General features: G+C 46.4%; 1 protein-coding gene across 11 annotated transcripts in view; it reads right to left on the minus strand.

The window, feature by feature from the left end:
• LOC140398116 (nectin-1-like) overlaps nt 1–18,958 on the minus strand; it is a 574,692-nt gene that overhangs the window by 436,272 nt on the left and 119,462 nt on the right. For all 11 annotated transcript variants that reach the window (XM_072486388.1, XM_072486378.1, XM_072486383.1 and 8 more), the window contains exons 2-4: nt 11,122–11,472; nt 3,511–3,813; nt 2,354–2,471 (exon numbers count right to left, since the gene is read on the minus strand). In XM_072486388.1, coding sequence (XP_072342489.1) covers nt 2,354–2,471; nt 3,511–3,813; nt 11,122–11,472 — 772 coding nt within the window. The remainder of the gene's footprint in view (nt 1–2,353; nt 2,472–3,510; nt 3,814–11,121; nt 11,473–18,958) is intronic.

Consider the following 18,958-nt stretch of genomic DNA (forward strand, 5'->3'; position numbering starts at 1 on the left):
TCCATGTCACAAACCTTGGGCGGAATTCTCCCCCAACGGCGCGATGTCCGCCGACTGGTGCCAAAGACGGCGCCAATCAGACGGGCATCGCGCCGGCCCAAAGGTGCGGAATGCTCCGCATCTTTGGCGGCCTAGCCCCAACATTGAGGGGCTAGGCCGACGCCGGAGGGATTTCCGCCCCGCCAGCTGGCGGAAATGGCGCTTGTTGCCCCGCCAGCTGGCGCGGAAATGCGGCGCATGTGCGGGAGCGTCAGCGGCCGCTGAAAGTTTCCCGCGCATGCGCAGTGGGGAGAGTCTCTTCCGTCTCCGCCATGGTGGAGGCCGTAGCGGAGGCGGAAGGGAAAGAGTGCCCCCACGGCACAGGCCCGCCCGCGGATCGATGGGCCCCGATCGAGGGCCAGGCCACCGTGGGGGCACCCCCCGGGGTCAGATCGCCCCGCGCCCCCCCCCCCCCCCAGGACCCTGGAGCCCGCCCACGCCGCCTGGTCCCGCCGGTAAATACCAGGTTTGATTTACGCCGGCGGGACAGGCAATTTCTGGGCGGGACTTCGGCCCATCCGGGCCGGAGAATTGAACGGGGGGTCCTGCCAACCGGCGCGGCCCGATTCCCGCCACCGCCCAATCTCCGGTACCGGAAACTTCGGGGGCAGGGGCGGGATTCACGGCGGCCAACGGCCATTTTCCGACCCGGCGGGGGGTCGGAGGATGACGCCCCTTGTGTCATGCGAGTGTCCCTTTAAGAAAGGTTTTTGTCTTATCACATGGCTTCAGTGACACCATTGTGTGGGTGGAGCTGGGCTGTGGCTCCAAGAGCTGTTTTTGATTTTGCTTTCACATTTGGCCGCTGTGGACTCAGACAGAGAACAGAAGTGTTTTGGCCTGTCTCTCTGTAGTTTCATTTTAAATATCTGTTCCAGTACAAATCACTTGTTTGGTTACTTAAAAGATATAGTCTGCTTTCCGGAAGGGTTTAAACTGCTGGTGAGACTGGGTTGGAATCTCAGGAAAAGCCAGTCTTATTCAAGTGAGGATGCAGAGTGCTGGGCCACGCCCTTAAAAAGGGTTTTTTGCTTTATGGGATTTTGTTTTTGAATTGGAACAGTTAAGGGGGAATTAATTGTGGGTTATACATAGACTACTGCAGCTGCGGTGTATCTTTATGTTTGTATTGATAAAAATTCTTGCTGTGTTTATATAAATGTTAACTAAGTTCTCAGAATAAAGCTTGTTTCATTAGTGTCGGGGAAGACTGTTGAATCACACCTGAAGTGAAGGCTCTTGCGCTCATCCTAGCCAAATTCAACAAAAAGTTATAGATCAGGTGAACTCCATAATACACTTGAGTTTTTAAACCCTGGCCCATAGCACCTGAACCAAAATATTTTCAAAATAGTAAAAGGTTTCCAACAATTTTCATTACAGGTTCAGCTAAATATTTATAGCCCTCCCGCTAACTGCAGCGGATCAGTCATGCCCAAATGTCCAGAGGTTCAATCCCACAGAAGATGTTGCGGCCACCAGCACTGTTTTTGCCACATGGATACCTAACGACAACACCAAATTGCATATTTTATGCAGTAAAACATTCTAAATCGTTTCACAAGAAGGAAACAAAATTTGACACTGAGCCACACAGAATCATAGAATCCCTAGAGTGCAGAAGGAGGCTATTTGGCCCATCGCACCTGCACAGACTCTCCGAAAGAGCACTCTGCCTAGGCCCCCTCTATCCCCGTAACCCAACCTCACATCCCTGGACACTAAGGGGCAATTGACCATGGCCAATCTACCTAACCTGCACACCATTGGACTGTGAGAGTAAACCGGAGCACCCAGGGAGAACGTGGACACTTCCATACAGAAAGGTGTGGCCGATTTTAAGAATTGTTTTATCGGAGGAGAGATTGAGGGGAAGAGGTTAATGGAGGGAATTCCAGAGCTTTATGGCCTAAGAAGCTGAATGCTTGCCGCCAAACGATGCAACAATAAAAAATGGGTTTGCTGAAGAGGCCAGGGTTAGAGGAGTGCAGAGATGATGGGTGGGTTATAGAGCTGGAGGGGGTTATCGAGACAGGGAGGAACATCTCCTTAATGGTTGCCCCCGGTGAAGTATAAAGAAAGCAGTTGAGATAAAAAGAAAATCTGTAAACATTGGAAACCCACAACAAGCTTTGAAAGGGAAAAGTAATCAGGTGATGTTGTGGGTGGAGACACTGTCAGAAGAGCTTAGTTCTGATGTATGTTTTCCATCTAAGACATTAACCAAATGTATTCTTTTACAAATGGACTTGCTATGCATTTCCAGCGTGTTCCATTTGACAGAGAGTGCGTACTGAGGGCCGCAACCACTTACATCTTCCACTGATAGCTTGTTGCAGGTGGGTTTCCATCGGCTCTGCAGGTCAGACGCACATCTTCCCGGTTCAAGTACCAGTTTCCATCAAATCCTTCCACTGTAACCTCTGGTTCATCTGCATGGAGAAGTAACGTCACCAAAATAGAGAATTCAGAGACAGTTTCATCTGTAATCAAACCCTCGCCCCCAAACATTTCACTTAATTTAACATTTTTATCTTAAATAACTTGTTTATTGGACTATGGAATTAACCACATAGATCTATTGAAATAAAGCTACTTCCACCAGCATAACTGTCTATGTGTAAATCTGTCCGAGCAGCCAAGAACAGCTTTTGGTAATACCCCGGACTGATTGTAGATGATGATCTGTCACTTCCCAACTAATGGAGGATGGGAAGGGACACTATGTTACACTGTGATGCTGGTCTACAGGGAGTGAGGTATCCCAGAGTCAATCCCAGAGCGGTCCTGTTCCCTCTTCCACCACTGATGACTGCTTGCTGAGAACTACTGACTTGTCCCCCGGGATTTTCTGTCCCGTTCACTGATACGCCACCTACCTCACTTTGGAAAAACCTCAAAATTCTTGTTTTCAGCCTATCTCTTGATCTTCCACTTGATGTCCATTATGTCTATTCCTCTGTGCAAAGGGCTTTGAGACAGTTCTCTACACTTGAGGAACACTACAAGGAATACGGCTCATTTTCTTTTCTTTAAATAAATTTAGAATACCCAATCATTTTTTCCAATTAAGGGGCAAGTTAGCGTGGCCAATCCACCAAGCCTGCACATCTTTGGGTTGTGGGGGCAAAACCCACGCAAACACGGGGAGAATGTGGAAACTCCACACGGACAGTGACCCAGAGCCGGGATCGAACCTGGGACCTCGGCGCCGTGAGGCAGCAGTGCTAACCACTGCGCCACCGTGCTGCCCCTTCAGCTCATTTTCGAGGGGATTTGAGAATATAGACGTATCACAGCGAGGGTGGTGCGGGGCATTAAGAGTGTGGGTATATCAGAGATAGGTGTGAGGTGTGCACATGCAGGTGGACAAGAGTGAAGAGGCCCCGCGAGTTTGTCACAACAGGACAGTAACATGCTTTAAGCCCAAGTTTCAGACCATTAATAACAGATGATACAGCGGATACTCACACTGCACGTTCAACATCAACATTTTGGTGGTGCGGTTCATTTGGTAATTCACCACGCAGGTCAGTGGTTGTCTATGAGCCTCTCTGGATGGAACCAACAGATATTGGCTGGTCACTGTGATGGTGCCATTTTGGTTTCGAGATTCTTTAACGTCCGTCTCCCCATTAACGTTCGTCTCCCAGGTGATGATGCCTGGCGGTTTCCCATTGGCACATGTACAAGTTGCAACAACAATCTTTCTTGGAGAGCCAGCTCGTGCAGTGATGGTGTCTGGACTGAGCTCAGCATCAATCACTGGTCTGGCTACAAGGAAATTAAGAGAACTGTCAGCAAAAATAAAATGACCATGTCTGACTGAACCCCCTCCCCCATATAATATCAAAATACGATAGCACTGTAACTGTATTCAATTATAGAGTAACAAGAGTCTCGTAATAAGATTTAAAAGTTTAAAAGTTTATTGGATAAACATATGGATGATAATGGCATAGTGTAGGTTGGATGGCTTTTGTTTCGGTGCAACATCGTGGGCCGAAGGGCCTGTACTGCGCTGTATTGTTCTATGTTCTATGTTCTAAGATTGTTGCCCAGTTTTACACAATCATGTATATACAATCTAATGATACCCCCCTCAAACAAATAAAAGATTAAATGTTAGTCATCGTTCCTGCATATATGCAAGAAAAGCAAATTAAATACTCCAGAGATGTTTACTAAAGCAAGAGTGATGGAACACAGAGCCATGATAGATTTAATATTAATAATAATAATCTTTATTGTCACAAGTAGGCTTACATTAACACTGCAATGAGGTTACTGTGAAAAGCCCCTAGTCGCCACACAACGGCGCCTGTTCGGATACACAGAGGGAGAATTCAGAATGTCCAATACACCCAACAGGAAAAGTCTTTCGGGACTTGTGGGAGGAAGCCGGAGCACCCGGAGGAAACCCACGCAGACACGGGGAGAACGTGCAGACTCCGCACAGAAAGTGACCCAAGCTGGGAATAGTGCTAACCATTGTGCTAATATGCCGCCCATTGAAAGATGGAATATAAAATGTTTAATGATGCTGTAGCTCATGGCTTTAAGGAATCTGCTTGGCGTGTTTCAATCCAATTCCTAAAGGTTGCACTTAATATACAATCCAGGCTGTCTATATAATTTCCCATTGAACAACAAGGACAAAAACAGAGGGCTCTTAATCCATCTTAAAGCAGGACATAGAGTAATACTTGCTTTACAAAACAGATCAGGCTTCTATTGCAACCCCTTCAGACTCTGGCTGAATATCTTCAAATAACTACTTCAACTGGGTTGTTTCATCTTCCTTGTCTTGAGACAAGACTGCCCTGCTTTTATATTATTATTCCTTTTTTAAACTATCCTACTGGAAAGAATTGTGGACTCATCCAGTCAGGCAGATCAGGATTCAGCTCCTCTCTCTCTCTCAAAGCTTCTGCAAACTCATTGCCTCTGAGCTCCATCCCACAATGATCTCATCTCCCCAAGCTGAAAATACATTGGGCGCCATCGGAGCAAAAATGCGTCAGTTCTGGGCAGGATTACAGGGGTCATTCCCGGCGCTACAAGCCCCAGGAGCCACCCTGTTATCTACTGGCATTCTGGGAGGTTTTCGGGCCTCAACAGGGAACAACACCACCACATTCCCTCCACTGAGGAGTTCGGACCTCTTGGACCCCCCCAATGCCCTGCCCCAACTCATCTGTTTGGGGGGGGGTTGGGTCCTCTAGACCCCCCCACACCACACCTCACCTCACACGGCAGGGCACCCCCAGAACCAATCCCCAGCAGGAGAAACGTTCGACCTGGGCATCCGTGGCATCAGGGGTGGCAGGATACCACCTTGACAAGATACAAGCCACCCAGGGGGTCTCCAATCTCCTGGGAGAATCTCCCAGAGCCGTCCGCCTGGTCTCAGCGCTAAATGGCACCTGGCTGGGGTCCCCTCGGCGAGACTGGTCGACCCAGGGGGGCCACTTAGATCCAGTTTTTAGGTTCACGCAACTCTGCAAGTCTGGGTCCTGCCCATTGTGGCCGACATCCGGATCGTGATGACTAGCAAGATCTCGTTGGATCTCGCAAGGCGCATCGACCCGGAAGAGGCCTCTCGAGGTTTCCTCCCACAGTCCAATGATGTGCAGGTGGATTGGCCATGCAGAAGGAATAAGCTCTACATTCGGGCAAACATATTTAAAAATCTTACTTCATTGGTTGATGCTGCAATGGTGCCATTCAGGACCACCGGTGAGGAAACAGGTGACCCGAGAACCTAGGCAAACTAATCCTGCACACTCGGCCTCAAGTGAGCATTAGATTCCATATTTGCATTTGCAATAGGGCCCAACACCCACCTCAGGCAATTGTTTGTTACCTTTTCCCAAATAGGACGATTCTGTTTTAGTAAGACCAAAATTGTAGGTGCTGGTGTCTAAATAATCACTGAAAAATTCTACCTTTTTTTGGGGGGGGGGGGGAGCAAATGGTCTGGCAATCCAGTTGAAAGCAGCAGCTCACCGCCACCTTCTCAAAAGGCAATAAATACGGTCCATGAATGAATTTTTAAAAAGCAGCGACCCTCCCATATTGATCTCCGTCACGGTGATGAACTAACAACAGGATTCCATCAATAGGATCAAAACTGCAAGGTTGGGACAGGAATCACGTTTTTTGCCATTTTTGATTCAATACAAATGAAACAATCTCCAAGAGCTGATCTGCATGCACAGCACAAAATGAAGAGCTGGGAGGCCAAGTGGCTAAACCCCAATCCATCCCATGGCATTGTCATGCAAAACAAGTGATTTATGGCTACCAGTATCCTAATGAAAGACTAAATGTGCTTCCAGCCTCTGACTGTGAATGGATGTCAGGATGCACTCTTGCGTGGATTATCCGTGTTTTGTTCTTAGCCACACTGCGGAGATGATTTGCTGCTGTGCTTCAACCAAGAGGGGACGTGTATCCTTATTCTGGTGGATGTCAGATGCTGTTTTCTAGTACAAGGCCTCAATCAGGGAGTTATACAGACAGCTGCTGCTTTTCACTTGGCAGCTACAGTTATACAGATGACTTTTGAACATTTAGACTACGTAACACAGAACGGAACCATCTGCACATAGTAAAACGTTCAGGTACTGTATCTATAATAAACTGTATGGAAGTATTTTCATTACACGGGGATTTGCAAGCCAAATTTAGGTGGTACTCTGGAGCAGTTAATAGCACCCTCGCCAGAGTCACAAGGTTTTGGGTTCTGGCAGAACCATCAAGACCGGCTCTCCCGTGCAGTACCAAGGGACTGTTGGAGGTGCTGTCTTTCAGATGAAACATTAAACGATGGCTCAATCTGCCTGCGTGGCTGAAGATACCATGGCACTATCTCAAGGCAGAGTAAGGCTTTCGTCCCGGTGTCTTGCCAATATTTATCCTCAGTCAACATCACTGAAGCAGATTATTGAACATCACCACATCAGTTTGTGGAATCTTGCTGTGCTGGCTGGCGTGTTTTCTACATTCCAACAGTGTCTACACTTCAACATTACTTCATTGGTTGCAAACTGCTTTGAACTGCCAGTTGGTGGTTCTGAAAGGCACTATAGAAATGTTTTGTATTTAAAAGGTGCTCTTGACCGAAGCACTGTTGTAAATGCATTCCCACCATTCACAGACCCTGCACCAGATGCGGCATTACATAATTACATAGAACATACAGTGCAGAAGGAGGCCATTCGGCCCATCGGACACTAAGGGCAATTTAGCATGGCCAATCCACCTAACCTGCACGCCTTTGGACTGTGGGAGGAAACTGGAGCACCCGGAGGAAGCCTCCGCAGACACGGGGAGAACGTGCAGACTCCACACAGACAGTGACCCAGCGGGGAATCGAACCTGGGACCCTGGCGCTATGAAGCCACAGTGCTATCCACTTGTGCTACCGTGCTGCCCACATGTTTTGTCAACACCGCAGAGGGGTTTGCACACTGGGCACTCAGCTTGCTCTTAAATTGGAAATGTGGGCGGATGTCTAGCAAAAGCCAGTGTGCTCAGATATGTGGTACACACGTCAGTACACGTGAAGTCACCCTATTTAATGCTTCTTACTCTGACTGGGCAGCTTAGCTGAAACACAGGCATCACTCAAAGACACAGACAGATCTTTCAGCTCCATCCACCCCTACACATTCACCAATACAAAATATGGACCCAGGTCAACTATTTTTTTTAACCTAATTGGCTTACTGTAAAAAACACTAACCTGGATAATGTCATGGACCAGAGGCACTTCAGGAATCTGAATGCACAACGTGATGTAGTGCACATGAAGTTTCACTTAAACTGGTCAGTGGGGCAGCACGGTGGCGCAGCGGTTAGCATTGCTGCCTCACGGCGCCGAGGACTCGGGTTCGATCCCGGCCCGGGTCACCGTCCGTGTGGAGTTTGCACATTCTCCCCGTTAATGCGTGGGTCTCACCCCTACAACCCAAGGATGTGCAGGGTAGGTGAATTGGCCCCGCTAAATTCACGGTGGCTTTGTTGCAGTATTAATGCAAGCCTACTTGTGACAATAAAAATATTTGTAAAATTGTCCCTTAATTGGAAAAAATAAATAAATTGGGTACTTTAAATTTTATAAAAATGTCAATGATCAACACAAATGAATTCGGAATAAAAATGTGGTATATTTGGTTAGACAATGGCCATTGTGTCTAAAATAATGTTGCCAGAGCCTTTGCTGTGACCAGTCAGCGATTTCTATTGGAAACTCTCATTTCGCCCACTCCCTCCATCAATTTGCAATTTGCACCACGCGCAGGCAATGCAAATTGATCAAGAAATTTGCACAACTGCAGTTTAAACTGCCAAGATAATAATACTCCTCTCTGAAAAGAGGGAATGGAAACCCAACATTAAAATTTACATTTCCACATTCCCATCAGCAGTTCAGTATCATGTAAACAATCGAACATCAGCAAATGAAACAGCTGTAAAGCACAAATAAGCAATTCTCTCACTGGAGAGAGAGAGACACTCACACATTAAAGACAGAGACGCACTGAGGGTGGGGGGGGAATGACAAGAGAGATGGAGAGAGACAGCAACCATCTGTAATAATCTGAACTGACATCCAAACATAGCACAATCAATCATAATGCAGGGGGAGGCAACACTAATGGTGCAATCTTAGCCTGCAGTCTGTGTCACCAGCAAACCAGTCCTGATGATGAGAATTTTAGATTGTACATTGACCAAGAGATCCGAAATGAAGATACCCAATTTTATGAAGCACTGGATTCAGACACCTTGGAGGAAGCAGAGAAGGATAAAGGTCATCTTCCAAACCACTCTGGCATTGGCGAGGCCAGCAACACTGGTTCAATTCCTGTACCGGCTGAGGCTAGTCATTAAACCCCCCCTCCCCCCACTCTCAACCTTGCCCCTCGCCCAAGGTGTGGTGAACCTCATCAGGTTAAATTACCACCAGTCAGGGCGGCACTGCTGCCTACGGCGCGGAGGACCCGGGTTCGATCCCGGGTCACTGTCCGTGTGGAGTTTGCACGTTCTCCCTGTGTCTGCGTGGGTCTTGCCCCCACAACCCAAATAGGTGCAGGTTAGGTGGATTGGCCACGCTAAATTGCCCCTTAATTGGAAAAAAAATAATCGGGTACTCTAAATTTTTTTATTTATTTTAAATTTGCCACTCTCCCCCTCAAAGGGGAATGCAACCTATGGTCATCAGGGAGTATGGTGACTTTACTCACTTACACTGGAACTGCACTGTTACTCGATGTTGATATTTTAGCACTGAAGACACTGCAGAAGGGAAGGCTACACCGTTTCATAGGATCATAGAATTCAGAGTGCGGAAGGAGGCCATTCGGCCCATCGAGTCTGTACCGGCTTTTGAAAAGAGCGCCCCACTTAAGCCCACACTTCCATCCTATCCCCGCAACCCAACCTAACCTTTTGTTGGACACTAAGGGCAATTTAGCACGGCCAATCCACCTAACCTGCACATCTTAAGACTGTGGGAGGAAACCGGGACACCCGGAGGAAACCCACGCAGACAGGGGGAGAACGTGCAGACTCCGCACAGTGACCCAAGCCGGAAATTGAATCCAGGTCCCTGACGCTGTGAATCCACTTGTGCTAACCACTTGTGCTACCGTGCTGCCCTAATTCGTCAATACCAATGTTCTGATTCATTGCTGCCATGGTTACAGGTGTAACAATGATCGGCATGCTCCGGTTTTGGAAACTTCTTTACAAATGTAAAAGTCCTGATGAAACGTCACCTCTAACGTTGTTTCTCTCCATTGATACCGCCCGACCCGCTGGGAGCTCAGAACGTTACTATTACAGACGTTTCCACCCTGGGTTATTGCAGTGTGGGTGAAATGACCCTGGGACTGCCTTATTTTATGTTAATGAGAGACAATTAAACATTAAACAGTTATCGAATGCCTAATTGAGCATAAATCCAACAAACCATAAATGATGTATATCTCAATGCTCAGGCCCTGTATTCATTGTGAGTCACTGAATGCTGCACAGGTCATTGCACACAATTCATTATTCAATCTAGCTCCAAATAGCAGCATTTTCACAATACAAAAAAAAGGTGGGGGGGGTGGGGGGGGGTGGGAGTCATGTTGTCAAAGCTTTTTGCCTTGAACTCATCAGGGCAGACGCAAGAATACCAAATTTCAACGGAATCACCAAGAAAAGATGTTGATTGTTTGGCAAGTCAATTCTTATTAATTCTTGTTGCCATGGAGGCGCAGGGCACTTGACCAGGCACCGTGAATTTTTGAATTGAACAAAAGCGTTGGGGCAATGGTTTCCTGGTGTATTCGCCACGGCAATGCCTTGACCAAAGCCAAATTGCCAACCAAACAACCCCCTCCCTTTTCCCGTGCAGTTAAAAGATCGTTACTCCCTTTGAAATCTGACATTCTTGCGCCTGCACTGACGAGTGCAAGCTGAAAGCTTCAACAACGTGGCTTTGCTTTGAGTAATACCCAAGCACGGTACGACCAGGTAATTATTTTCACATTTCATCGTCAGAACTCCAAGCCGACTAAAACAATGCTACACCGTGACGGTGATCTCGAAGGGACCAACTCCGTGAATCAATGAGTTGAAGAACACATTTGGTTGCTTCTATTGCAAAGTCAGATCAAGTACTACCGGTTTTTCAGTTGAATCAAAGCCGTTAAGAGGGAGTCTCAGTGTTCGTGCAACTTTTGATCACAAGGAATACTCGCCTTTGAGGTTTTGGCATCTGAGAGCAGTTAAGAGACAACCACATTGGTACAGGACTGGGGCCACTCAGGCCTTGTACGGGCAGCAGGTTCTCTTATTTATAGGGCAGGAGTGAACATTTTGGGGTCTTTTTTACACCAGAGAATGATTCCAGCTGAATTGAAATTCTCAAAAAAACCAGCAGGGTGGGATTTCAACTCCATCTCAGGAACATTGAAGGCTTTTGGATTTCTGGGACAGTAACATACCTGTAAGCTGCATGCACATATTGCTCATAGGTTGGATCATTATATTACTGTCAATCTGATTTACACGAGTACTTACCAAAGACGGTGAGGTTAACCTGGCTCTCTCGGTTTCCAGTCGGAAAGGTTGCGAATTCACAGATGTACACACCTTCATCCAACAACTCTAAGCTGGACAGCTTGATGGTGGCATCATCGAGAGATGGCTTCTTGAAAGACACCCTTGCTTTGTATGGAGGCAAGACAGAGACCCCCATCGAGGGATGAAAAATGGCAATGTTTTGCTTCGACCCATTGGTTGCCTTTTGCCACGTCACCTGAGTGATTTTGATGTTTGGATTGTTGTTTGTGAACGTGCAACGCAAAATCACATCATTTCCAATAAATCCAGACACGCTGTCATCCACAGTCACCGTTTGAGCCTGAAAAACTACAACAACATTTCCTGATTAGAAATCAAGTCGAATATATGGTCAAACATATTGCACATTTATTGTTGCTCAAACAATCACAGCTCATGTAAAAGAAAGACCTCGCATCCAATTTATCAGCTTTCACATTCCCAGGATGCACTGAAGTGTTTCACAGCTCATGATGTGTCATTAAATAGTCACCGTTGTTATGGAGATAATCATCTTTTAATCACAAGCAAATCCCAGCATTAGAAACAAAGGCTCAAGTATTCTGTTTTTGGTGGGGTTGGTTGAGGGATGAATGTTGGCCAGGGCACTGGAGAAACTTGGCAGCTCCTCTTCAAGAGTGCTACAGGCACAGACAGTTTCAATCAAAGGACCCCGCATCTTGGATAGCGCTTCAATACCGCGTTAATGGCTCAACCTGCATGGTGTGTTCAATTAATTGAACAGGGCTTAAAGCCACAAACCTTCTCACTGAAAAGATAAGAGTGTCACCCAGCAAGGCATTTGCCATTATCAGGTAATCCATAGAATTCCTACAGTGCAGGAGGAATATGGGCCCATTGAGTCTGAACCGACCCTCTAAAAGAACACACTACCTCGGCCCACTCCCCCCGTGCTATCTCCGTAACCTGCAGCCCTGGACACCAAGAGCCAATTTTATCATGGCCACCCCACCTGGGCACAGTGAGAAAGGGCAAACTCCACACACCCAAGGCCGGAATTGAACCTGGGTCCCTGGCACTGTGAGGCAGCAATGCGCCACCCAAATAATTTTATAAAATGTTAGCCACAGCTCTGAATAACATGTTTGAGGGGCATGGATATGGGATAGAGTGTGAGACACGTTACTGAAATGGAAGTGAAATACAGCTGCAGACAACACCAGAGTAAGAAACAGTGTGCATCTCTAGTTCAGCAATTCACCTGCAAAACCTGTCTTTCAGACAACAATACAAGTGCGGTTTTACATATAGCATCGTGTTCTGGCCTGGGGATTAACGTCCATTCCTGGGAGTGAGCAAATATGTTTAGAATAGGTTCCTGCAGCACTGCTACACTGACACTCCCTCTCAACCAACCTGACAAAAGCCACAAAGAACCAGAAACACAAAAATAACTATTTCCTACTGATTGTCCACGTGATTCAAACCCCTCATTTGAATCAATTCAGCTGCAGATTACTAATCACTGAATATGTATTCATCCAACAATACATCAAATGCACCCAACACGTCACCAATTACTCTACCTAGCTGACCCTGCTTAATGAAGATTATCAACTTTCGGGTAAGATTCACTGTTTCTGCGAGAACCCACAGATGTCCTTCCATACAGATCAGTTTAGCTCAGTTGGCTAGACAACTGGTTCACGATGCAGGGCGAGGTCAGCAGCGCGAGTTCAATCTCCGTACCAGCTGAGGTTATTCATGAAGGCCCCACCTTCTCAACCTTGCCCCTCGCCTGAGGTGTGGTAGTCCTCAGGCAGCCTGTCGACATCTGGGACCATGACGACTTTACTGTACTACATCATCCACAGCTGCTGCCTGTATCAGAGTGGCTTCGTCAAAAAGGCTGACTCGCTTCCAAGGAGATAATTCAAGAGCTACATGCAGACTAACCAGAATTACTCTAAGAAAATCAAGCCTCTTGCGCATCTGCAACACAGCCATTTCAGGTATATCACTTTAATTAGCCCTCAGTCTGCCTTGGAGTCCAGTAATGAAATGCTCACATCGACACATATGCACACATAAAACAATATTAGTTTATTGCTGGAGCTACGTGGTTGTTTTTCCATGTTTTGAAGTAATTATTCATTACTTTTCATGCCAAGCGTTTCCTTATTACAGTGCACAGTAGGAGGCCCTTATAGAGCTGGGCCTAAATTCTTAAAAGAGTTACTAAACCAATTACTGACTACAACATCGATTTTCCAGAAGTTAAATGGGTAGGCTTTGCAGGCTGGACTAATTTTACAGCTTGGCCCAGTGCCGTTCTAGCTTGTGTGCGCGTGTTTCAGGGCCAATTCAGACTTGGGCATGCATGTACTGGCCAGATACGCTGCACATGTACAGATCTGCGTTCAGTCACCTTCAATCTTGTGAATGGAATCCTCTTACTTTCTGTGAAAGTCTTAGTAGCAGGAGATTTTAAAACACGGAAGCATCGACAAACCCAGCTCCGCTGCCAGCGAGACGGCAAACTGCCCGACTGTAACAAGCCCAACGTGCAGTAGGCGGGCTTCCACCTTTTTCTCCTGTGATGCTAATTGGTCAGTCGTGTCCTTTTCTGATGATCAGTACTTGTATCATTCTCAGATTTTTATTACTCGTTCAGCAGATGAGTATCCCTGGCAAGGCCAGCTTTTACTGGTCATCCTTAAATGCCGCTGCAGTCCTTGCGGTGTAGGTACACCCACTGTGCTGTTAAGAATGGCATTGACAGCATCGGAATGGCAATATCATTCCAAGTCAGGATGGTGTGCGACTTGGAGGGGGGCTTGCTGGTGGTGTTCCCATGTATCTGCTGCCCTTTGACCTTCTAGGTGGTAGAGGATGCAGGTTTGGATGGCGCTGATAAAGGAGGCTAGGCAAATTGCTGCACTGTGTTTTGTAGATGGTACACACTGCTACCAATGTACACTGGTGGTGGAGGAAGTGAATGTTTCAGATGGTGGGTGGAATACCGACCTATTGGACTGCTTTGCACTGGATGGTGCAGAACTTTGAGTGCTGTTGGAACTGTGCTCATCCAGGCAATCCCCTAATATATCCCCTAATCCCCTAATATACCTTGTAAAACAACTTAGGATTTTCCTTTATTTTACCTGTCAGTGTCCTTTCAGTCCCTTTTCTCTCTCTCAAGTTCACTCTTAAATTTCCTCTTGCACATTCTATATGCCTCCAGAGCTTCCGCTGTTTTGTGCCCTCGATATCACACACCTGACTTGTGCCTTGTTGATGGTGGACAGGCTTTGGAGAGTCAGGAAATGAGTTACTTGCCTCAGACCCTGACCTGTTCTTGTAGCCAGTGTGTTTTTATGGCTGGTCCAGTCACGTTTCAGGTCAGTGGTTTCTGGTGAATGGTGCGCATGTTACCTGCCACTTATCAGCTCAAGCCTGAACACGGTTTGGGTCTTGCTGTGTGTGAGCACAGACTGCTTCAGCTCCCCTAACTACTGCAACGGCACATTGTCCTTTATTTCATCACTTGTGGGTTCCGAACTGAATTAGGAACTTTAGAACAAATTAACAATATTAATTCATGCATGAATATAGAGGACAACAAGCTGAAGGCAAGTGATAGAGTGAAGAACAACAAAATAATGGAGACCAGCCAGTTTAGAACAAAAACACAGAAGTCAAATCTATCCTCAAAAGATAGATGTGGAGGTTAGGTAGGGTCATGGGATAGGGCGGGGTGTGTGGGCCTGGGTAGGATGCTCTTTCAGGAGGGTTGGTACAGACTCGATGAGCCAAATGGCCTCCTTTGGCACTGTAGGCATTCTATGGTCTACAAGTTGGCCAGGCATGACTCAACAGCCTGGGTTATATTCCATCCAGGGCTGGAGATTTGTCTACCTTTAAGCCTGCCAGACCACTTAGAATCTCCTCGGCCTATGTTAATTTCTTTAATTTTATCACAGTCCTCCCTGTTGTCTATGCCCACACCGACCCTTTCAGTAGTGAACACCAATAAAAAGTATTCATTTAGAACCATACCTACATCCTCCGACTCCACACACAAATTACCCACTGTGATCCTTAATGGGCCTTACTTTCCCTAGTTACCCTTTTACCCCTAATATACCTTGTAAAACAACTTAAGATTTTCCTTTATTTTACCTGTCAGTGTCCTTTCATGTCCCTTTTCTCTCTCTTAAGTTCCCTCTTAAATTTCCTCTTGCACATTCTATATGCCTCCAGAGCTTCCGCTGTTTTGTGCCCTCGATATCTGCCACAAGTCTCTCCTTTTCTCCTTATCCAATGCTGTAGATCCCTCGATATCCAGGGTTCACTGGATCTGTTGCTCCCACCCTTTTTCTTGATCGAAACATGTTGGCTCTGCGCCAATGTCCTTCTTGAAACCATCCCACTGTTCTGTCACAGATTTAACTAAGAGTGTCTGCTCTTAGTCCACTCTGGCCAAATAATATCTGATCTTATAAAAAAAAAAATTGGCCTTCACCCAGTTTAGAACTTTGATTTAAGGCCAACCCTTGTCCTTTTCCACCAATCTTGAATCTAATGGACCTCTGATCTGTCTGCAAAATGCTCCCCCACTGATAAATCTAAAGCCCTCCCTCCTCCATCATTTCTTCAGCCACACATTCATTTGGATTAATCTCCTATTTCTATACTCACCAGCAATGGTACCGGAAGTAATCCAGAGATTTTTACCTTCTTGGGTCCTGTTTTTTTTAAATCAACTTCCTAGCTCCCCTAAATTCTGCTTGCAGGACCTCACCCCCTTTTCTACTTATATCATTGGTACCAATATGTAACTCGATATCGGCCCGTTTTCGTTCCCGTCCTCCAGAACACCCTGCATTCATAAGCCAGGCCAAGTAAGGACGGCAGGATTTTGTTTCCTAAAGGACATCAGTGAACCAGGTAGGTTTTCCTCGACAATGGTTTCATGGCCATCATTAGACTTTTAAATCCAGACTGTTACGGAATTCAAATTTCACCACCTGTCCTGGTGGGATTGGAACCCGGTTCCCCAGACCATTCCCCTGGGCCTCTGGATCACTAGTCTAGTGACAATACCAGTGCAATACCACCTAATGTGTTGAGGAGGATGATCAGCCATGATCGAATTGAACAGCTGAGCATGTTTGATGGGCTGAATGGCTTACTCTTGCTCCTATCTTCCTTAGTTCTGGCTGCAAATGAGTGGGTAATTTCGATTCCACAATGCACTGCCTCTACAGCAAATCATCCAACTTAAACAGTAGACCGTTAGCAAACAAGCATACAATATTTTGACAGTAAAGGGGGTATCATAGCTAAATACCTTGAGGGGATTTATTCATGTCGAAAAAGTGGATACACACACTTGCAACGTCTACTCCCCCACACTCACCAAAATGTTCCCATTCTTTGCTGTCCTACAGCACTCTGGTACTAACAATGCTCATTCCAATCCAACCCTATTTATCTGAAGTAGCTCAGCATAGGAATCATTTTTGGCCTTGAAAGCAGAGAAAACTCATTAGCAAAGCAAATTTTCACTCGTCTGATTCCAACTCTATTATGTTGTCAAAGAAAATCATTTCTGATGAGAGGAGATAAACATAACCACCGCTTCAAAAAAAAAAAAAAAAAACCCTCTGAGACTTCCGAATATGACACACGATTTGGGTAGTGGATAGACTTGTGGTTGCCTGCCTGGGGGTACATAGGCTTGAGGATGGCAGCTGTTTGCTCGTGTGGCGGTGAAGTGGTTGTGCGTGTGTGCATGGGTCAGGTCCATGCATTTCCGTATGCAAGTCTGTGCTTTCTGGGGTGGATGTATCTGCGTTAGATGGGCAACAGACACGGTGCTTCAACATCTCCAAGAGAACATGGTTTGAGAATACTGAATATCAGCCAATCGCTTAAACCACCCAAAGTCTGTCAAGAAAAGGCAGCAACTGACGACTTGTTTTGTTTTTTCAGTACTCCAGAGAACCATAGAATCCCTGCAGTGCAGAAGGAGGCCATTTGGTCCATCGAGTTTGCACCGATCCTCTGAAAGAGCATCCTACTCAGGCCCACTCCCACCCTATCCCCATAACCCCACCTAACCTGCACCTCTTTGGAGTGTGGTAGGAAACCGGAGCACCCGGAGGAAACTCACACAGACACGGGAAGAACGTGCTGGCTCCGCACAGACAGTGACCCAAGGCAAGAATTCAACCTGGGACCCTGGCGCTGAGGCAGCAGTGCTAACCACTGTGCCACCGTGCCAGACTAGGTGAAAATTCTTGGCTGAACTTGGACTAATATTTTACCCTTAATTACCGGTCACCTTATTGCTTCTGGTAAAACAACCATCAAAACAGACATGCTCAACTGCCTTGATTGAGAGAAGTTGCTTCAAACTCAATTTCCATCTCAGCCGGAGAGTAAATGGGACTTCACGGGAATTACTCACACCTGCTCCCAGTAAAACACGATTACAGAGAGATATTTGCTCAAGTTGGAAATGATTGTTCCTGCGATAGCCTCGGGATCTGAACTCCCAATGATGAGAACTAGCATAGCCTGACATCCTCCTCCCGTCCATTATCTGAATGGGTATTGCTTTTATTGTTGTCCCTTGCTCTGTTTGAATGTTAGAGAGTCAGAGTACAGAAGAGGCTCTTCGACCCATCGAGTCTGCACCAAATCTACACTAATCGCACTTTTCAACACTTGGCCCATAGCCTTGAATGTTGTGACATTTCAAGTGCTCATCCACATACATTATAAAGATGTGCGGTTTCCCATCTCTACTACCCTCCCGGGCAGTGCATTCCAGACCCCTACCGCCCACTCCAGTGCAATCGCATCCCTTCCATTAGTGAGACAACCAGAACTGCACACAATACTCCAGCAGTGGCCTAATCAAAGTTTTGTACAGCTCCAACACAACCTCCCTGATCTTATAATCTATGCCACGACTGATAACGGCACGTGTCCCGAATGCCTTCTTCACTAGCCTATTAAATTGTCCTGCTGCCATCACGGATCTGTTACCAAGCACCCCAAGATACCCGAGCTTCCTAATGCCCTGCCATTCATCGAGTACTCCCTTGTCCTGTTACTGTTTCCAAATAGCATCACTGTGCACTTTTGAGGGTTAAATTCCATCTGCTAACTGATCTGACCAACCCATCGATATCTTCCTGCAATCCAAGACCTTCTTCCTCGCTATTAACCACCTTGTCATCTGCAAAGTTATATCATTCCTATCTATATTGTTTGTAAATATCACAAACAATAGGGACCCAGCACTGATCCCTGTGGTACGCTACTGGACACCAGCCTCTAGTCACACAAACAGCCTTCTACCACCACCCTCTGTTTCCTATCATTAAGCCAGTTTTGGATCCAACTTGTCCCGTTACCCTGGATCCCAGGTGCTTTTACCTTCTTTATCAGTCTCCCAGGTGGGACCTTGTCAAAGACTTTGCTGATATCCATATGAACTACATCAACTGCACTACCCTCATCTACACACCTGATCACCTCCTCAAAAAATTCAATCAGATTCATTAGGCATGCCCTCCCTCTGACAAAGCCATGCTGACTATCCCGGATCAAACCCTGTCTTTCCAAACGGAGTTAATTTTCTCCTTCAGAATTTTCTCCAAAGGTTTCCTTACCACTGATGTGAGACTTACTGGTCTGTAATTCCCTGGTTTATGTGGACCATCGTTCTTGAAAAGTGTAACAACATTAGCTGTCCTCCAGTCCTCTGGTACCTCCCCTGTGGCCAGAGGGGAATAAGAATTTGTGTAATTTCCTCCCA

This window comes from Scyliorhinus torazame, chromosome 21, assembly GCF_047496885.1.
Source record: "Scyliorhinus torazame isolate Kashiwa2021f chromosome 21, sScyTor2.1, whole genome shotgun sequence".
Classification (NCBI taxonomy): domain Eukaryota; kingdom Metazoa; phylum Chordata; class Chondrichthyes; order Carcharhiniformes; family Scyliorhinidae; genus Scyliorhinus; species Scyliorhinus torazame.